This window comes from Elgaria multicarinata, chromosome 3, assembly GCF_023053635.1.
Source record: "Elgaria multicarinata webbii isolate HBS135686 ecotype San Diego chromosome 3, rElgMul1.1.pri, whole genome shotgun sequence".
Classification (NCBI taxonomy): Eukaryota; Metazoa; Chordata; class Lepidosauria; order Squamata; family Anguidae; genus Elgaria; species Elgaria multicarinata.
Genome location: NC_086173.1, coordinates 72247412 through 72265332, shown reverse-complemented (window position 1 = coordinate 72265332; position 17921 = coordinate 72247412). Strand labels below are relative to the sequence as shown.

The 17921-nt window shown below is 42.1% G+C and overlaps 1 protein-coding gene across 3 annotated transcripts in view; it reads left to right on the top strand.

Moving 5' to 3' along the window:
* The window catches only part of PPARGC1B (PPARG coactivator 1 beta), a 135049-nt gene extending 121486 nt beyond the window's left edge, over positions 1-13563 (top strand). For 2 of the 3 annotated variants that reach the window (XM_063120577.1, XM_063120576.1), the window contains exons 11-12: positions 1671-1825; positions 6173-13563. In XM_063120577.1, the coding sequence (XP_062976647.1) occupies positions 1671-1825; positions 6173-6279 (262 nt within the window). In that variant the 3' untranslated portion in view covers positions 6280-13563. Of the gene's footprint in view, positions 1-1670; positions 1826-2046; positions 2173-6172 lie in introns of those variants that run through there. The other variant, XM_063120578.1, reaches the window with a different exon arrangement.
* The last annotated feature ends 4358 nt before the right edge of the window (positions 13564-17921 follow it).

The window sequence follows — 17921 nt, the reverse complement described above, 5'->3', positions numbered from 1 at the left end:
GTGGAATTCTTTGCCCTGGGAGGTTCGCTCCCCACCCCCAATCTCTTTTGTTTTTCAGTATACAGCAAAAACCTTCCTGTTTAGGCAGGTGTTTGTTTTATTGGATAGGTAAACTTGTATCCAGTGCCTGTTTTATCTGCCTCACTTGTCTCTGTACTTGTAATACTTTCTCTCTCTCTCTCTCTCTCTCTCTGTGTGTGTGGGGGGCGGTGCGGGGGGGTGTTATTGCTGTAACCCTGTGCTGTACAGGCCTCTGTTGGAATGTCTAGAATTCAACCGTTGCTGACCCTGATGAGCTATGGGTTGATTCTGGGAGGAAAGGGAGGCTCTGAGAGGACTTTTTAAAGCAGGGGTGGGGAACTTCAGGCCTGCAGGCCAAGTCTGCCACCCCACCCCGGGGTCCAATTTGGCCCTCCAGCATTCCCAAGATATCCATGCTCCCTTCCCTGGCACCCCCTTTGTTCTGACCACTGATAGTTTGTTTTCTTGACTTTTGTACAATTCTTTCCCCATTCTAGAAGGTTGAAATGCCTCTTCTTCAGCTTAGTTTTTGGAAGTAAGAACTGTAAGCTAAAATATACTAATTTTAGGGGATATTTTTGCCCCTGCAAACCCTTTGAATGCTGCCACTGAGAGCTTCTCCAAATGGAATTCAGTCTCCATGCTGAAAGATGTTCCCTGTCCCTCATGTAAAGGGAGAAGAAAAAGGAAACAGCAGAGATAGAAAAGAGAGGACCTGAAGAGGCGGAGAAAAGGCCAGGAAGGAGTATAGCAGAAGCTGTAGCCCTCTGTTCTCCCCCAGTTACCAGTCAGCAGCTGTTCAAACTACAGTGACTGAGGCCTAGTAGAGCTGTGTCTTGCATCCTAGACTCTGCTGCTAGAAATAGGTCTTAAGAAATAACCCTTCATTTGAGGGTCACACAATTTTTGGACAATGTTCCCTTCCATTTCACTGTTTAGAGATTTACTTTAAATTGTTTATTCATTTGAATGTTTGTTTTGCTTCCCCCCTTTTCCTTTCCTTGTATCTATCTATCTATCTATCTATCTATCTATCTATCTATCTGTCTCCCAATAAGCTGCTCACTGGTTCTCCCACCCACCCCACCTCCTTTGAGAGAACAGGGATCCTGGTGGGCTTGTGGCACTACACAGCTATTTGTGAGCAGTTATTTGGAGGTCAGCTGTTTTTCTCCCTCATCCATCCCACTGTTGTATGAACCAAGGTTCCATCACTTCCACCACTCCACTGGGTTTCTTGTCAGGAAAGTGGGATTACATTGTATTTTATGGTTGGTTTAAGTGTTACAAGCTGCCCTGAATGATGTGTAACCACTAGAAGGGCAGGATATTAATTTTCATATGACTAAACAGAGTAAGTAAATTAATCAAAGCTGCCCTAAAGTCCCTAAAGCTGCCCTAAAATGTCTCCTGTCCTGCACAGGACAGTGCAGTATAGCGAACAGGATGCTAGACTTGGATCAAGAAGACCTGGGTACTAATCCTTATTCAACTTTATTCAGGAGTCTCTCTCTGCCTAACCTACGTTGCTTGAGGATAAAACCAGGTACCTTGAGCACCTTTGGAGGAGATCTGTGATAAAAATGTCACACAAATAAATAATGCTTTTTCTTGGCTATACTTATTATATTCTCCCTTTTGTTACTCAGGGGAGATAAATACGGCATCATCACGTATCGGTGTTCAGAACATGCCGCCTTATCCTTGAAGAATGGTGCCTCACTGAGGAAAAGAAATGAACCCTTGTTCCAGCTGAGTTATGGTGGCTTTGGGCACTTCTTCTGGACCAGATACGCTGACCTGGGTAAGCCAGCCACCACGTGAGGCCAAACATATCCACTTCTTCACTTTAGCCCCTTAATTTGGTGGTGGTGGTGCAGTGATTTCTGTTAGATGCAATCAACATTGAGTGTGCAAGCCTGTCAGATAAAGAGATACTAACCAGTCAAAATAAACAACATAATACAAACATGTCTCTAACTGATTAACTATCTGATTCTATGCTGACCTCTTCCCTTATGACAGGCTGAGCATCTTGAACACTCTATATTGATTACATCTAACAACACTTCTTAATGGCGAGTGTGCAAGTCCATGAAATTCACCTTCTCTCTTAGACTTTCAAACTTGTCTTTGGTGAACGGTTTTGTAAGTGCGTCTGCAACCATTCCTTCTGTTGGACAGTACTCCATTTCAGCAGTTCCTTGATCTTGCAAGTCTCTCAACATTTTTCACTTGCACGTCCGTAGTGCTGCCCACTGGTGTTCTACAGTGCAGAATACCTGTCCCTTCACGTTTTGCATTTAAAGCTCTACCATCAGGAAGATAAACAATGCTGTTATTATTATTCAGTTCTATAAAGAATTCCCTGCAATTGGTCATATGACAGGTTGCTCCCAAATCAATGTACCACTTACAGTTTGAGTTATTCAGCATGACTTTAAAACATGCATACTGTGAATTCTTTTGTGCTTTGCCTTTCTATGAAAAGCTTTCTCTGTGTTTTCCTCTGTAGCTTTTGAAATGCTGCTTTTCTTTAGAAAAGCTCTTGTTGCAATCCTTTTTAAAATGACTAGGACTTTGACAGATAACACAATTTGTATTTTTATTGTCTTTCACTCTGAGGTTCATCCCACGTACACTTTTGTTCTGGTTTACCCTCAAATTATCCCATTTCGATTATATAGTGCTTATATAGCATATGAAAACTTGTGAACTTACACCTCTGCTGTAGCGCGTTGCGAAGATCCATTGAGGTTCACTCACACATGTTGTTATCCCCACCCCACAGATCTTCTTTGTACCTCCTTCTACTGTTTATTGGTTGTTTGAAGTGGGGCCTACTCCCCCTCTGACAACAGGGATTGGGATTTGCTTCTCTTGTTACTGAACACCAAAGTAAAATGTTACGTAAGACTGCAGTCAACTCTTTTGCATGCTTACTCAGTAAATAAATCCCATTGAGTTCAACGGAATGCATTTCCAAATTAGAGCTCCTTGGATTGCAGTCTTAATATTTGCAACATTAAAAAGGAAAAAAATGGGCGGGCTGGCTGGGGTAGGGGAGCAAAGCGAGGTTGGAAATGTCCATCTCAACTCCCAGTGTACGGAGGAGACGTCAAATGCAGCGCCAGGACCTCCAATGACAGAGAAATTGAGAGGGAAATCACCGTTAGTGAGAGGATTAAGCCATCCTTTCCCATGAGGGGGCTTCCAATAAAAATTGGACCCCCCCCATTGTTAAAAAGAAAAGAAAAAGGTGGGGAGATGCAGGATCCCCCCATGGAGAACGTTTCCATCTCTGCTTCCCCCTGTTTGTATCTCCTGCCATCCCCCACTCAGCTTCACATGCTCAAAGGAATGGAAGTACGATCTGTGTCCTTCCCCCACCAACTCCTGTTCAAATAAGAATAAGAGCAACCAATGTATTTAGGGAGACGAATCAATAAGGGAAGAGAGACACAGCCTGTGTCTGTGATGTTGGGAAGAGCCCCACCCCCATGGAGAGCAAGGAGGGGGTAGGGAAACTGGGCAAAGTAGGATGGAAAGGGAGACACACACACACACACACACACACACACACAGATTCAGAAGCAGCCAAAGGACTTTACTTGAAACTGACAAGACATTTGGGTGAAACTGACCAGCTTTGTCTTGCTTTGAAGAGCGCTCTTACAGACCTATCAAAGGTGTTCCTTTGCAGTGGAAAATGGTTAAAAACACACACAGTTCTAAAGAGTCTCCACACACACACACACCTTCCTTTCCTCCCTCACTGTCCTGTCTGCTTGATTTGTATATATGTGGGTGAGGGTTGTTGCTGCTGCTTTTTGCTTGTTCAGCTGGGGGATTTAGCCACTCCTGTTTCCCTGCCAGGAGGGAGCAGGGGAATTCAGAAGCAGGAAGAGGAAAGGATTTGAATTTTCACACCCCTCTCCTTCATCAGCAATACCGCCCCTTGGAAACACGCCCACAGTACAGCACATTGAAAATGATGGATGAAAACACATGTTGACATTTGAGCAATGTGTTTTCGCATGCTCGGAAGAACCAGACTTTCCCCACACCAAAATATTTTACTATAATGGGGGAAGAACCGCAATCACAGCAGGACATAGTCCACGTCATCCGAGTCGTTCACAGTTAAAGCAGACTATAACGTCAGCATCATTTGAGTCTTTTGTGTAGATTTCACTGCAACAGCACAATATAAGGCTGGTGGGATGAAGCTTTCTGTAAGCTGACTGTGTTGGTGACACAGTCTGATTTTCACACTTTCTCTCACTCTCTTGAGTGATCACATTTAAAACATACTTTAAAGATAAATTCTCCCTTGCTTCAATTGCATTAATTAAGGGACCATAAGAATCTGGAAGACCTGCTAGAATTATAGGAGTGATATCTTCATCTGTTAAGTCTTTTCCTGCTCCTCGCAATTCCTCAACAGTGTTTAAAATCCCATTTGTATGAGTCTGTATGTCTGCTCCTTCTGTGAGTCTTGTGTATAATTTCCTCTGTAGATAAACTTTACTTCTCAGACTATCTTTAACATGTAAATCCTTCAAGCCGCTCCACATAGCTGAGGTGGCTTCTTCCCTCCTAATATGAACAAACTGGCTGTCTTCCACAGAGAGGGAAATGGTTGCTATGGCAGCTTCATTACAAAGATCCCACTCAGTTTGTTTATCTACACCTTCAGAGGGGCGTGGCATTTCAATTACTCTCCAAATCTTTCCTTTGAATAAAATCATTCGCATCTTAAAAGACCACATCTGGTAATTAGCTCCATTCAATTTTTCAATTACACTCTTGTAGTCAGAGCTGTATGACATCCTTTATATTGTTCTCTTTTACCTTTAATTTTTGCCTCTTAACTGACTGGGCCCATAACCTATTGGCAGGAGTCTTAATTTGTGTGTTCTTAAAGAACAATGCTAGAGACAATTCTTTAATAGTAGAGAATGAAAATATGAATTAGTTTATTCTTAGAACAAATATAAAACATTAATAGATAGACTAGGAATGAAGAGATAAACTAATGTTATCAAGACCTCTTGGAGACTTCTTACTAACAGTCATCAGAAAACATAACTGTCATCACAGAGAGAGCAGTTAGAACCAGGAAGCAAGCCTGAGAATTGCACTATGGGACAGTTATGTTTTCTGATGACAGTTAGTAGAAAACACAAATTAAGACTTCCACCAATAATTTATTATCATTCGTACTATTTAGGGGTTTTCAAGGTGATCAGTAGCACTTCGAAGGAGCTCAGAAACAAACAATGCAGATCAAATAATGTTGAACTCATGTGCTCCAGTAATAGGCTCCCATCAGCATCCTGGTAGCAGTATTCTGCACCAACTCCAGTTTCCAAACACTCTTTAAAGGCAGCCCCACATACAGCACGCAACAATAGTCTGTCTGGTTTATGACCAAGCAGCTATGACTTTTTTCTATGCCTCAGGACTCAGAGGACCCCGTCCAAAACAGGCTGAATCCCCAATCCAACTTTTTACTGACCAAAAGAACTTCCATCTTGTCTGGATTAAGTCTTAGCTAGTTAGTCCACCCATCACAGACCCGACATGTTCAGGACTTTCACTGCCTCTCCTGGATCTGGTGGAAAGAAGACTTGATGGCTTTAAAGGCCCCTTCCAACTACTATTCTATAAGAAAGATAGCTGGTTGTCATCCACACACAGATGACAGCACATTCCATAACTCTGTTCACTTTGTTTTCAAGAAACTCTGCATTAAACCCATTTTGGCCCCTTAGAAATAACAAGACCGATATTGTTTGCATGACCACTTAGCTTGGGATAAAAGAGAGGGGAATCAACAGCTCTCCATTTTACTAAGGATTCTTTTCTCCTTTTCACACTTACACTTTTCATTCATCCCTGAAATGTCATTGGTTAAAAGTGAATCGAATGACTGGAATTGAGCCATCCCTGGACAGCTGATTGTGTAAAGAAATCCTGGTATCAAATGTAGTTCATTGTTGTCATGCAGGGTCCATCCATCTTCATTTATCTTGTGTTTGTGGGTGTGGGTGAATATGTTGCATGGCATTCACTTAACAGCTCTATACCAAGAATTTCAAGACTGTGTCTTTGTTTGACAACATATATATTTTGTCTCTTCTGGCAGCCGATTCGAATACGGAAGACTCTTCCCCAGCTCCAGTAAAAAGCAAATACGAGACCATGGATTTCGACAGCCTGCTGCAGGAGGCTCAGGAAAGCCTGCATCGGTAACAGCCTTAACCTTTGAGGAATACCTCAATACCTCAGTCAAGGCACTTCCAATATGTTTACGTTTTCAAAGAAATGATTAAGTATACAACAAGAACGAGAGAGAGAGAGAGAGAGACTGCTGTCCCTTTAAATTGATGTTTACATTGAACAAGCTGCTTCTGTCTGTGAGTCCCCATGGTGTTGATGTTCCACTGCCACACATTAGTATCTTTGCTTCTGACTGGTTGTGTTAGGATGAGCCTGCAAAAGCCTCCTGTTCCCTTCTTGTCCACTCCCTTTCTCTGATTGGCCCCTCTTCCCTACTTCCGCCGTGGAGTTGCAGCTGTGTTCACCATAACTTTTTTTTTTTGTCTGTAGTGTGTGATGATGAAATTGTTAATTGTGAATAGAATCAAGATTGTAAACTAATTTTTAATAGAAGAAAGAAATATATACTTATAATGTATTTATGGCTCAGATGTACTGTAATTCAGATTTATTGTACCGCTTCCTTGATTTTTAACTATGCACTGTAATGAGGCACTTGCCCCTCAGCAGATGCGGCCTGTCCAGAAGAGTGTCCTTCAATTAGCAGAAATTGGAAATCATTTTCAGGTGAAGCATTGAGTTCTGCCCTTGATGAATTAAGGTGTGTCTGAGTGAGGTTTCTGGTAATGCTATATAAGCCATTCTTTCCATTTGTATGGGCTGGATTCTGGGATTTCCACTCCCCAATCACTGGTTGCATGAGACACGGTGTGCTGTGATTCCACTGTCCAGAGCGGGCTCTGGGTGAATTGGAAAGGAGTTCTGAAGGTGTGAATTTCTAAGAATGAAATGTGGGGAGAGGAGAAAGTATAAGGCAGTTCCCCCCCCCCCTCTTCATGCTGGGTTGGCAGTGGCCAGAAGGTAGTGAAGCTCCACCTACCTTCTAAGCCAAGGAATTGGGACATAAGAAAAGCCCTGCTCAATGAGACCAAAGGCCTGTCTAGTCCAACATCAAGTTTCCCATAGTGGCCAACCAAATGCCTACAGGAAGCCTATAATGAGCACATGAAGGCAATCACCCTTTACCATTGAATATGGTGAAAGTCCGAGAGCCCTCCCCAAAACATTATGCCAAAAGGTTCCTTAACGTTACTTACAATATGATAGCAGCCATTGTAAACACAGGGTAGGAGTTTGAAGTACAGGAACATGGAGCAGTGCATTCAAGGCCATACATCACACCATTGGTAGCCTCAGGAATAGTTTTTTACCATCTGGTCATCTAACCAAAGCAAAATCTCTTGCCTGGTGGGGAGTATTGGGCTCTTTCTGCATGACCCAACAGAAAAGGGTCAAAGGAATCCTTGCGTTTGGGCTGACCATGAGTCCACAGTGCTCAAAGCTGGCTGGTAGGACCTGGATCATCAGCTGAGCCTTCCTGCCCCATTTTGAACACGACTCTCCCAATGAGCAGAGTCAAATAAGCCATACGACATACAGCCATTGCTACCATTACTATGGGAAGAGTATTTCCACCTCTCTTTCTCGCTCCCTGCCAGGAAAGCCATAGATGTTCCTGTGTCTGTTTCCTTTTGACTTCCTTATGGCTCTGAGCTGATGGCCCCCTTCCTTTTCTTCCTGGATTAGCTTCTCATAGATTCAAACACTTGGGGACTCCTCCTAAAGGAAGTCAACATAGAGTGGCTTAGGGTGATTTAGGCAAACAATTTATGGAGAGCGGGACGCCTTGATATTGGCTAAGATGCCATGTCATTAGATGTTGCAAGCCTCATGCTCAGAAGCCTGAATAAGTGACAGAGGGAAGGATCCCCTTTATAACTGCCACAGTTGCTATATTTTAAAGTAGCTAGTACTTGCCCACTGTTGGAGACAGTATACTGTGCTAAACGCACAACTTGCCTGATGCAGTGAGGCTGCTCTCATGCTATCTTTGTCCAGGGACATGCGAGGAAGAACCAAGAAACATCAAGAAAGAGCGGGGATCAAATAACCTTGCTACGTTAACTCCTCCATCAGTCACAATGTCTTTGTTTTATTTTTCACACGCAAGGTGAGACCTTTGGGATTTCAGCCATCCCATGTAGATAGAATACAACAGCCTTAAATCTGCCAACAGATCGATTCTCTTCCCTTAAGGTCTCTCTGGCATTAACATGCATTTGATTTGAATCAAAAGACACAAATTGCCAAAGGCCTTGGCAACTGCTTGGCTTAAGCCCAAGATGCCATCCATAGGCTTATCTGTCAGAGCCATCCCATTGACTTAGTAAGGACTGTACATGTCAGAAACACCGTGGTCAAGGAGTCAGCTCATTTGTTACCACATCCTAATTATGTGATTATTTCTGTCTGCTGAGGTGGAGCTTTTTTGTAATAATAGTGCTCATTTCAAATGGCAGCTAATGTCATGATTTTGTGTGTTGTTAGCAAAAATTCATTACTGCTGTACTGGCTGCTAATATGTTGCCTGTACCACCTCTGTTTAGGAACTTACCCTAAGAAATTGCAAGGCTGTTAGATCTTCCCATAATCAGCCCAGAGCAAAGTCTGGCCCAGACGAAGCATCTGCTATTGACAAGTGCCTCATTGTAGCTCTGCCTTTTTCTGTCCTAGTATTTCCTCACCACAATGATGTTTACATGTGATTGCTATAGAGCTTACTGTAGAATGTACATAGCGACACATTTAGGGTGGGTAGGACTGTCCTGTCCTGTGCTGTGCTGACGTTTTCAAAGAACAATCAAACAGAGAGGAAAAAATAGTAACCACCCCAACAATCAGTAAGTGGAATTCTTCCATCTCCTGGCTCAGTTACAAGGGTAGATCAAAGTTCACACCTGGCTTTGGTCAGAGAGATGGAAAATGCATCAAATTTTAAGCATGCTGAAAGTGTCGAATGCCGTTGCAGAGGAGGAGGGAGAGTCCTTCTGCTACCCAGAAGGAGCTGCCTTCAGTGTGAATCGCTTGCAAACATGGCTTTGTACTTAACTTGGTTTTATCTTTCGTGTTACTTTTAAGAGGCTGGACTTGCCAATGATGTGAGAGCATGCATGCGCTTGCATGCTCTCTGAGGAAGAAGGAAGATCCTGTAACGCACATGGCCTCTCAATCCTAAGTATAGGGAGAGGTGCAATAAGTGGTCTTTGTGTTGCCTGAAGCCTATAAAATATTATTTTTGCAAGAAACTTCACTGGACTTTATGCAATATGCACACATGTGCACAAACGCACACAGGTATGGGGGGAAGGTAATGGTGGGGCACTGAGCCCCTCTCCCTGCTGCTGGGCACAGCAAAAGCTGCAAATCCAGCAGTGTTGAATGTAGAACCTGAGTGGCATGGTTTGAAAAGCACGCACATTTAATGCTGGTTATGGCACACCGGTACTACCTGTGGCTTATTATAATGGCTAATGGAAGCACAGCTGTGTTTGTATCAACCACACAGGGAACAGTGTGTGAAAATCCTTTCCTCTTATTTACACCTCCAGTAGCTTGGGAACTTGCAGTCCATGATGGGAGGATTTTAAGCAAGGGGTCTGCATCAGAGTTTTCCAGGAGGGGCAGAATGCAGTAAAGGTCCTCCATTTTGTAGAGCAGCAAGCTGCAGTGTTCCAAATGCAATGCAAGTAGTTCTGAGCAGCTGCTGGTGCATACCCTGATTCTGTAGTAGGGCACAGAAATTGTTAGGGTCATATAGGCGGAGTGGAGGTCCTGCTTTGTACCCACAGGATAGATCAGCAGGGTGGGTGTGTTTATGATAGATCTTCATAATCTGCAACTCGCCAAACCAAATTCAGCCTACCAGAGGCCTGATGGTGTCCCTTGCTAGGACTGCGAAAACAGGTGTATGGTGGAAAGGGATGTCCTCAAGTACCTTACAGGCTTCAGTAGGCAGCTGATGGGCTGTGATCACGATGGTGGGTTGTGGCATCCCGGTCGATAACACAGCGTAAGCATTTTGCTCATACTGGAGCTAATTCTTTTAGCTTTGGAAAACCATGATGCAGTCTCCAGGGCTCACTAACTAAGCCTGGAACCACTCTACGTATATATACGACTTGACGAATTCAGTTTGGAACCATGGAGCTGGAAAGGAGGAAAGGAAATGTTCTTTCTTTAGGACAATAAGAACTAAAATGAGCTTTACATCTCACTATAGCCATCCCTGCCACTAACGTATCTGGGCAGATTCATCCTTAGTGTAGTGTAGCTCTGTTCAGCTCATTTTGACTTCATAAGGACAGTACATTGAGACCCTCTGGCTAAAAATTGCAGAGTGCTGCCGATTAGCTAAGGAAGGGAATTAATTATCCGAATGGTCATTGCCTCTGCCTCTTTTAAGAAAGAGCTTGCTCCTGTGATTTTCTCTGCATAGACTTTTGCAAAGTCTGCCTAAATTTCTCCTCTGTTCTTTCTCTTAATAATATGCATAATGCCAGCATCCCCGTGTTCAAGGGGTGGGCCTAGCCATAACAACGAGCAAGAGAACAAACCAAGCCCTTATGAGATCAGGCGAGTAACCAAATAAAGAGAATTCATTTTCCAGGGTGTTTCGGAATAAAAGGGTGTAATAAGAAAGGCAATCATGAGGGAGACATTTATTTTTTTAAATAGAACTATATATAAATATGTAGATGTGTGTGTGTGTGAGTGAGTGAGTGTGTGTGTGTGTGTGTGTGTGTGTGTGTGTGTGTGAGAGAGAGAGAGAGAGAGAGAGGTCCCTCCTAACTTTTTTCTTTTTCTTTTTAAATCAGGAAAAAATACCTTAATGATAGGAATAAGTCATAAGCCATTTCTTTATCCTTGCCCTTTTAATAACCATTGTTTTATGTGAAACACAAATTCAGCAGCTGTAATATTTGGAGCAAAAAATATATGGTAGCATCATAAGACACTGCACAAAGAAGAACTGGGTTCCATATCTTACTATCGCAGTCAGAGTGACTTGTCTGAACTATGCTACCTCCATGAAACCTTCATGTCAGCTTCATCTTGTGTTTCCATAATTGGTATTAGATTTATTCAGTTGTCCATGTTAAAAAGCCTTAGAGGATTTGTGTATAAGTGTTTGTGTGCATGTGTGTGTGCATGTGTGACTCTTATTTTCATTTGCCAGTGGCTTGTCGTATCATCCAAACCCAGAGATCATGGGTTATGAGATGGTTAAACAATTTTCATACAACCCGTGGGTTGCTTTAGGGTTATGCAAGGGTTGTTTAACCTTCACAGAACCCATGGTCCCCATGTTTAGATGACATGACAAGCCATGGCTGCAGTTTGAATATTCAAAATAGCTACCAGTATGCGCCACAACTCACTATGGCTTAATAAACCAGGGTGGGCTGTTTCACCATGCAAACTGTAGCTGAGTATTCCTCACTTTGTTTCTACAGCCAGGAAGTCTGTTTATGACACTCTTTAGCAATATGAGCATGCAAAGCCTTCTGTTTTTCATTCATGTCTGTTATGAAGATTCTGCAAAGTGTTGTTTGTTTAGGCCTCATTCTCATGTGAGTACTTTGAGACCATTTCCCCATGATCACTGATTCCCATGAATTGTTTTATGTGGTTATTGGTCCACCCATAAAGTTTTCACAATGATTGAAGGTACCTCATTGCCCTTAGGGTGCATTTTGCACCCTAGGTAACATGGGGGCTTGTGCATTCTGCAGTTTACCTCCAGATAACTGCAAGTCTACCATTCACAGTGGCTGGAGGAAATGCAGTAGAGATGAGCAACTACAGTGGATTAAAACTAATTTATTGTAGAATAAATGCTACAGAGCTGCACAAGCAGTATTGCATGTGATACACCAAGCATCAGGCTCTCTGTCACTGACAACCTGTGTCTGGACTCTCATGATCGAATGTGCCTCCATATACTCCCCATACATGGATAACAAGCATGTAAGGGAGAAGGTTATGGATAAAATCTCAGTGAAAACTAAGACAATATGTCCCAATTTTAAGGAACAAGGTGTCTGATTCTGGCTTGGGTAAATCCCATCGAATAAAGACATTGAAGTATCTTAATTGTCATCCTGAGATTCAGCTCAGGGTCAATAAGGCAGGCCAGCCACATTACATGTATCAGCCTTATCTTCATCTGTCCTTGGAACGCATGGCATATGTCATCTTAGGCCATGGTCCAATGTGCACATAGAGCTCTACAAAAGCAAGGGCGGCCCCCATTTTGTTCATAACTTGGGAATTCCATTTCTCAAACCCTTTCACGGCATTAAAGAGAATGGGCAGCCCAGTTTGCACAGAGCAAAGTGCACATCAGAATGCACCCAAGCAACTGTATGGGGGGTGCAGAATTTTTGAAAGGGTCACTTTACAGTGAAGTTTAAAAAATAATCTGGTAAGCTTTTATTATTATTATTTGCTCATGGAAGAATCTTCGTATGATGTGAATAGGAAGACAAACCCCTGGAGAGCCTGCTTTTAATATGGCCGTTGCTGCATTAGGAGGCATTATTTTTTAGAAAGTTAAAAAAAGGATGAATAATACCACTGTTTGCAGCGTGTGTTTATGAGTGTATGTGAGCCAGAGAGAGTGAAGGAGACTAAATTGATGCATTTCTTGAGAAAGGTGTAAGAATTTCACCTAAAAGAGGGGCACATTTGCTATGTGTTATTTATAATAAAGTTAGATTTTACTTTTTTTGTTTTGTTTTCAAAAAGGACACTGCTAGTAATTACAAGGGCCCAATTCTGCCTCTCTTTTACATGTATTAACTAAGTGGTAACTTACTCCTGGGTAAGTAAAAGCAGAAGAATTGGCTCCTTTTGTAATCAATACAATCAAGTTTTTAGTTTGCTGTTTTTTAAAAAAATACTAGAGGATTTTTATATTTCACTTAATTTCCCCCCAGTTGTGTTCTGTTGTGTCCTTATTTGTGTAATATACTTTAACCTTAATTGGCATAGATCCTTATGCCGTTCCTTTGTTACTGTCATTTTTTTTAAAGAAAGATTTCTTTCTAGTGTGATTTCAACGTCTACCTTCTAAATGAGATAACGTTTTCTTGTATTTTTACATTGTCAGATTCTATAGTTTCGTAGATGATTTAACCAAATTGCTCAATGTATTCTCTATATCTATCTGGTGGATATATAAAAGTTCTATTTTAAATTGTGTAAATACTTCAGAACTGGCTTCTTTTTGAGACTCCCCCTGCTGTGGAGTTACTTGTTTACATCACAAAGACTGTAGAATCTCTACATTCATGTACTGTAAATAGTGAAGTGATCTGCCTATAAATAAATAAACCATAACAAATATACAATGAAGTCCAACAAGGCCTGTTTAATTACAACTCTTGATGCGTTAAATGTTGTGTACACCTTTGGAACTTCACATATATGAACTGGAAGCAGCTGTGGAAGGAAGAGGTCTCCATACCACTGCAAGTCAACTTTGGCCTGTGATTAGCAACAGAGATTTACAATATAATCTTTTATCTACTCAGAAGTAATTCCCACTGAGTTCAGGTAAGAAAGTAAAAAGATAGCTTTGCAGATTAACCATTTGGTTTTAGATTGTGTTGCTACCCTGTCTTTGGCCTTGTGTATAGATTTACTACTTGCTCATTGGTATATGATGATCAGCATGGTAGGTTTTCAGCTTATCAAGAAGCACATTAATTACACTCAAAATGTTAATGTTCTTCTAGTAACTTCTCTTCAGTCATTTCTGATCTTGGCAATTTAATAATAGGGTACATGTCACAACTTCACACTGGTCCTGATACACATGATAGGCCTTCATGGCTTATAATCAGTCTGGGTAACATGTAAGGTATTTCTGGTCCTCCCTAAAGCATTCTTTCAAAAGAGTTGTTCTGGGAATTTGAGGGAACCCTCAAGTTCACCAGTTCCTTAAAAACCATTGGTTTACTCCTTCCAGTATCCCCTTCCACCTAGCAGCCTGTCAACACAACTCAGAAGAACATACACACTGAATCTCACACTGGATGTTATTCAGACAACCACGCAGGGGGAAGAAGCCATCATGCCCTCCCTTCCCCTGCACATGCAGCTTCCATTTGCATAATCCTTCATGATTAGGGTGACCATATGAACAGGAGGACAGGGCTCCTGTATCTTTAACAGTTGTATTGAAAAGGGAATTTCAGCAGGTGTCATTTGTATATATGGGGAACCTGGTAAAATTCCCTCTTCAACACCCCAGTTACTAGAGTGACCAGACTTAAAAGAGGGCAGGGCACCTTCAGCTTTAACTGTGCTGATGAAGAGGGAATTTCACTAGGTTCTCCATATATACAAATGACACCTGCTGAAATTCCCTTTACAATACAACTGTTAAAGATAAGGGGGCCCTGTCTTCCTTTTCATATGGTCACCCTACTCATGATGCAGTGTGAGTTGCCGTGTCATCCAAATTCAGCATGCAGTGCAGCGGGGGCAACTTTGTATCCATCCTGCAACCTCTACTGCACTTTGTGGGTTGTAGGATGGGTATAAAGCCACCCACCCACCTGTGCCCTGCACCAGGTTTCCACAACACACCAACCCATGCAGCATCATGGGATTATGCAAATGGAGGTCATGCATACAGCACATGTGTGGGTCGAGAGAGAAGCCACAACGGCTGCTCCCCCCTGCGTGATCATCCAAACCCAGTCACTAACTCAAATATTTTAGGAGCATAGATAGTATTAGGGGTGCAATCCTATGAATGTTTAGATATTTTCAGTTGTTATTTTAAATCTGTGATAGCATTTTAAATCTGCATTACTGCTAGGTTTTATTTTGATATCTATTTTTATTTTATACCGTAGTTTTAAACTTTCTTAATGCATCTTATATTGTAATTTATGGTTTTAATCATTGTGCACGTCCCAGAGAGCTTCGGCTATTGAGCAGCATGGAAATGTAATAAATAAATAATAGACAGAACAAAATTCTGCAACTCCTAGCTGGCTGTAGAATGTTGTGAATTTTAGGGCCTCAATTGGATTTACTCCCTAGTAAGTATGCTTAAGATTGCAGCCTTAGTCTCCCTGTTCACTAAGCCATGGTGAGTAAACGTTTTGAGCTAAACATTATGGCTTAGTGTGTCATGTAAACCATTCCTAACCATGGTGGCTGTTTAAACACGCTCACTAACCATTTGCTGTAGAAGGGCCAGTGGTCTAACCATGGCTGAGTGTGTTGCCACAATGCGTAGGGTGACCATATGAAAAGGAGGACAGGGCTTCTGTATCTTTAACAGCTGCATTGAAAGGGAATTTCAACAGGTGTCTTTCATATGCATGTAGCACCTGGTGAAATTCCCTATTCACCACAACAGTTAAAACTGCAGGAGCCCTGCCCTCTTTTGTATTTGGTCACTCTAACTATAATAGCTATTATATAGTGTTGTCCGAACAGCTCCAGTGAGACTTATCTCTTGAGTAAATATCCAAAGTAATTGTAGTGGAATTCACTGATTTCCCTAGGAAGTTGAGACCATTTTACAAGTTGTTTTTGAACTGAACGGCGCCCCCAAACCAACAGTGGTTTGGACACTGCCTGTTGATAATCCAGCCTTGCTTCACCTCGCCTCTACTTTCTACAGGTACCTTGACTTTATAATGAAACAAATCCACACCCAGAAATGTTTTTAATTATGAGCACTTTATGAGCAATTTTGATGCTGATCAAAATTGTGCCGGCCAAGGTTAACAAATGTTGTGTTGCATGTTTTGGCTAACGGCCATTTGCAGGAACTCCTTATCAAGAGTGCCCTGTTCTTTAAACACCAATTTGAAGCACAATTGACCAAAAGCGAATGCTGACTCATTCTGTTGCTTTCTGCAAGGACCTGCTGTCTGGTGCTTCTATACATGTTTACTCAGGAAAGAAATCCCACTGAGGCCAGTGGGACTTTGATCTCTCTGAAAACCTCATAATCCACTAGTATGCTGAGTTACATTTGTGCTGGTGCTTTGAGAACTGAAAATCTGGGAAATTTACCCATTTCGCAATACTTAACTATGAATAGCTAGCTGCTTGGGAAGAGTACCCAACATATTCAAGTTGAAAGGGCAGAATATAGCAAAGTTTAGCCATAGTGCACCCATGTCCTGCTTGTGGGTTCCTGGTCAACAGCTTATTGGCCACTGTGTGAACAGAGTACTGGACTAGATGGACCCTTGTTCTGATCCAACATGGCTCTTACATTATTATATTTGCCAGGAAGAAAGGCACATTGAACTCTATGTAACTATTTGAAATCAAACATGCAGATGCACATGGCAGCCAAGCTGTTTTGGACTACAGCTCCCAGAATTCCTGACCATTGGCCATGCTGGCTGGAGCTGATGGCAGTTGAAATGCCCCATCTGGAGAGACCCAACACATCTGGAGGGACCCAGGTTGGGGGAGGCTAGTATCTGGCTTCCATGGTGGCTAATGTTTTCTTCATTGGACCCTTTTAACTTGAGCAAGTAGCTACCTGACTGATATTTAAAATACAGGGCTCAAGATAATCCATCCTTTTGGCTTGATCGCCAAAATGCCAAACCTTTTGGGACTTATAAAAACATCTGAACCTTGATAAGGAACTATGCAATTCCTTATGAAGTTTCTTGTGACCTTTTTAGAGCTATCAGTTGATGCAGTTTTTTTAAAAAAATTGAACAATGCTTGCTTTTTAATCCAGTAATTCATCACAAATAAATAATGTGCTTATTGACAAAACTTCAATATAGAATCCTTTTGACAGGGCCGGCATCAAGGGTAAGCAGTGTTGGGCACATGCCAAGGACCCAAACCCAAGAGGGGCCCATGGACAAGAGTCCTGTTGACTTCCTCCTCCTCTTGAACATTATTATTATTATTATTATTATTATTATTATTATTTATTTATACAGCACCATCAATGTACATGGTGCTGTACAGAGTAAGACAGTAAATAGCAAGACTCATTGAAAGCTGCTTGTTTGCCTGCCTCTTGCTTTGGCCCAGACAATGGTGGTGGTGGTAAGGAGCAGCAACAGATGCTGTTGCCTCTTTGCTCACTGGCTCTCTGCCTCTCAAATAAGCAAGTGGGGGCGATGGTGAGAAAGACGAGTTGCTGACAACAGCAGTGATAGGGGCCATTCACTGAGGAACATGAGCCTGGTGAGCATAGCTTGCCCAAGGGCCCTCAAAAACCTAGAGCCAACTCTACCTTTGGGGGATTCTGTTGGAAGTATGAGCTATCTTACAGCCGCTTTATCCAATCTGTTGCCTTCCATATGTGTTGGACAATAACTCCCATCATTTCCAGCTAGTGGCCATGCTGACTTGGAATGATGGAACTCACAGCCTAATACAGCTGCTGGGGAGCACCAAGTTGGCAAAAATCTGTCTTACAGTTTTGAAATTATTTTTTATTCCCCTTTACAGGAAAACACAAGAACTAAAATATCCCCCCCACATGCAAATGTACCCTCAATTCTAGCCCCACTAAATAAAATTGGCACTCACTCTCCTATTAAAAGTGCCCCTTCCAATTCATCAACTACAGGTGTTGATTCATCCCCGAATTAAACTAACTGAAATGTACAGTCCTACTATTTTTCTTCTATTCTTTTCCCCCTGAACCATGCTCTTCATGGTTTTAATTTTTGTGAGCCGCCCAGAGAGCTTCGGCTATTGGG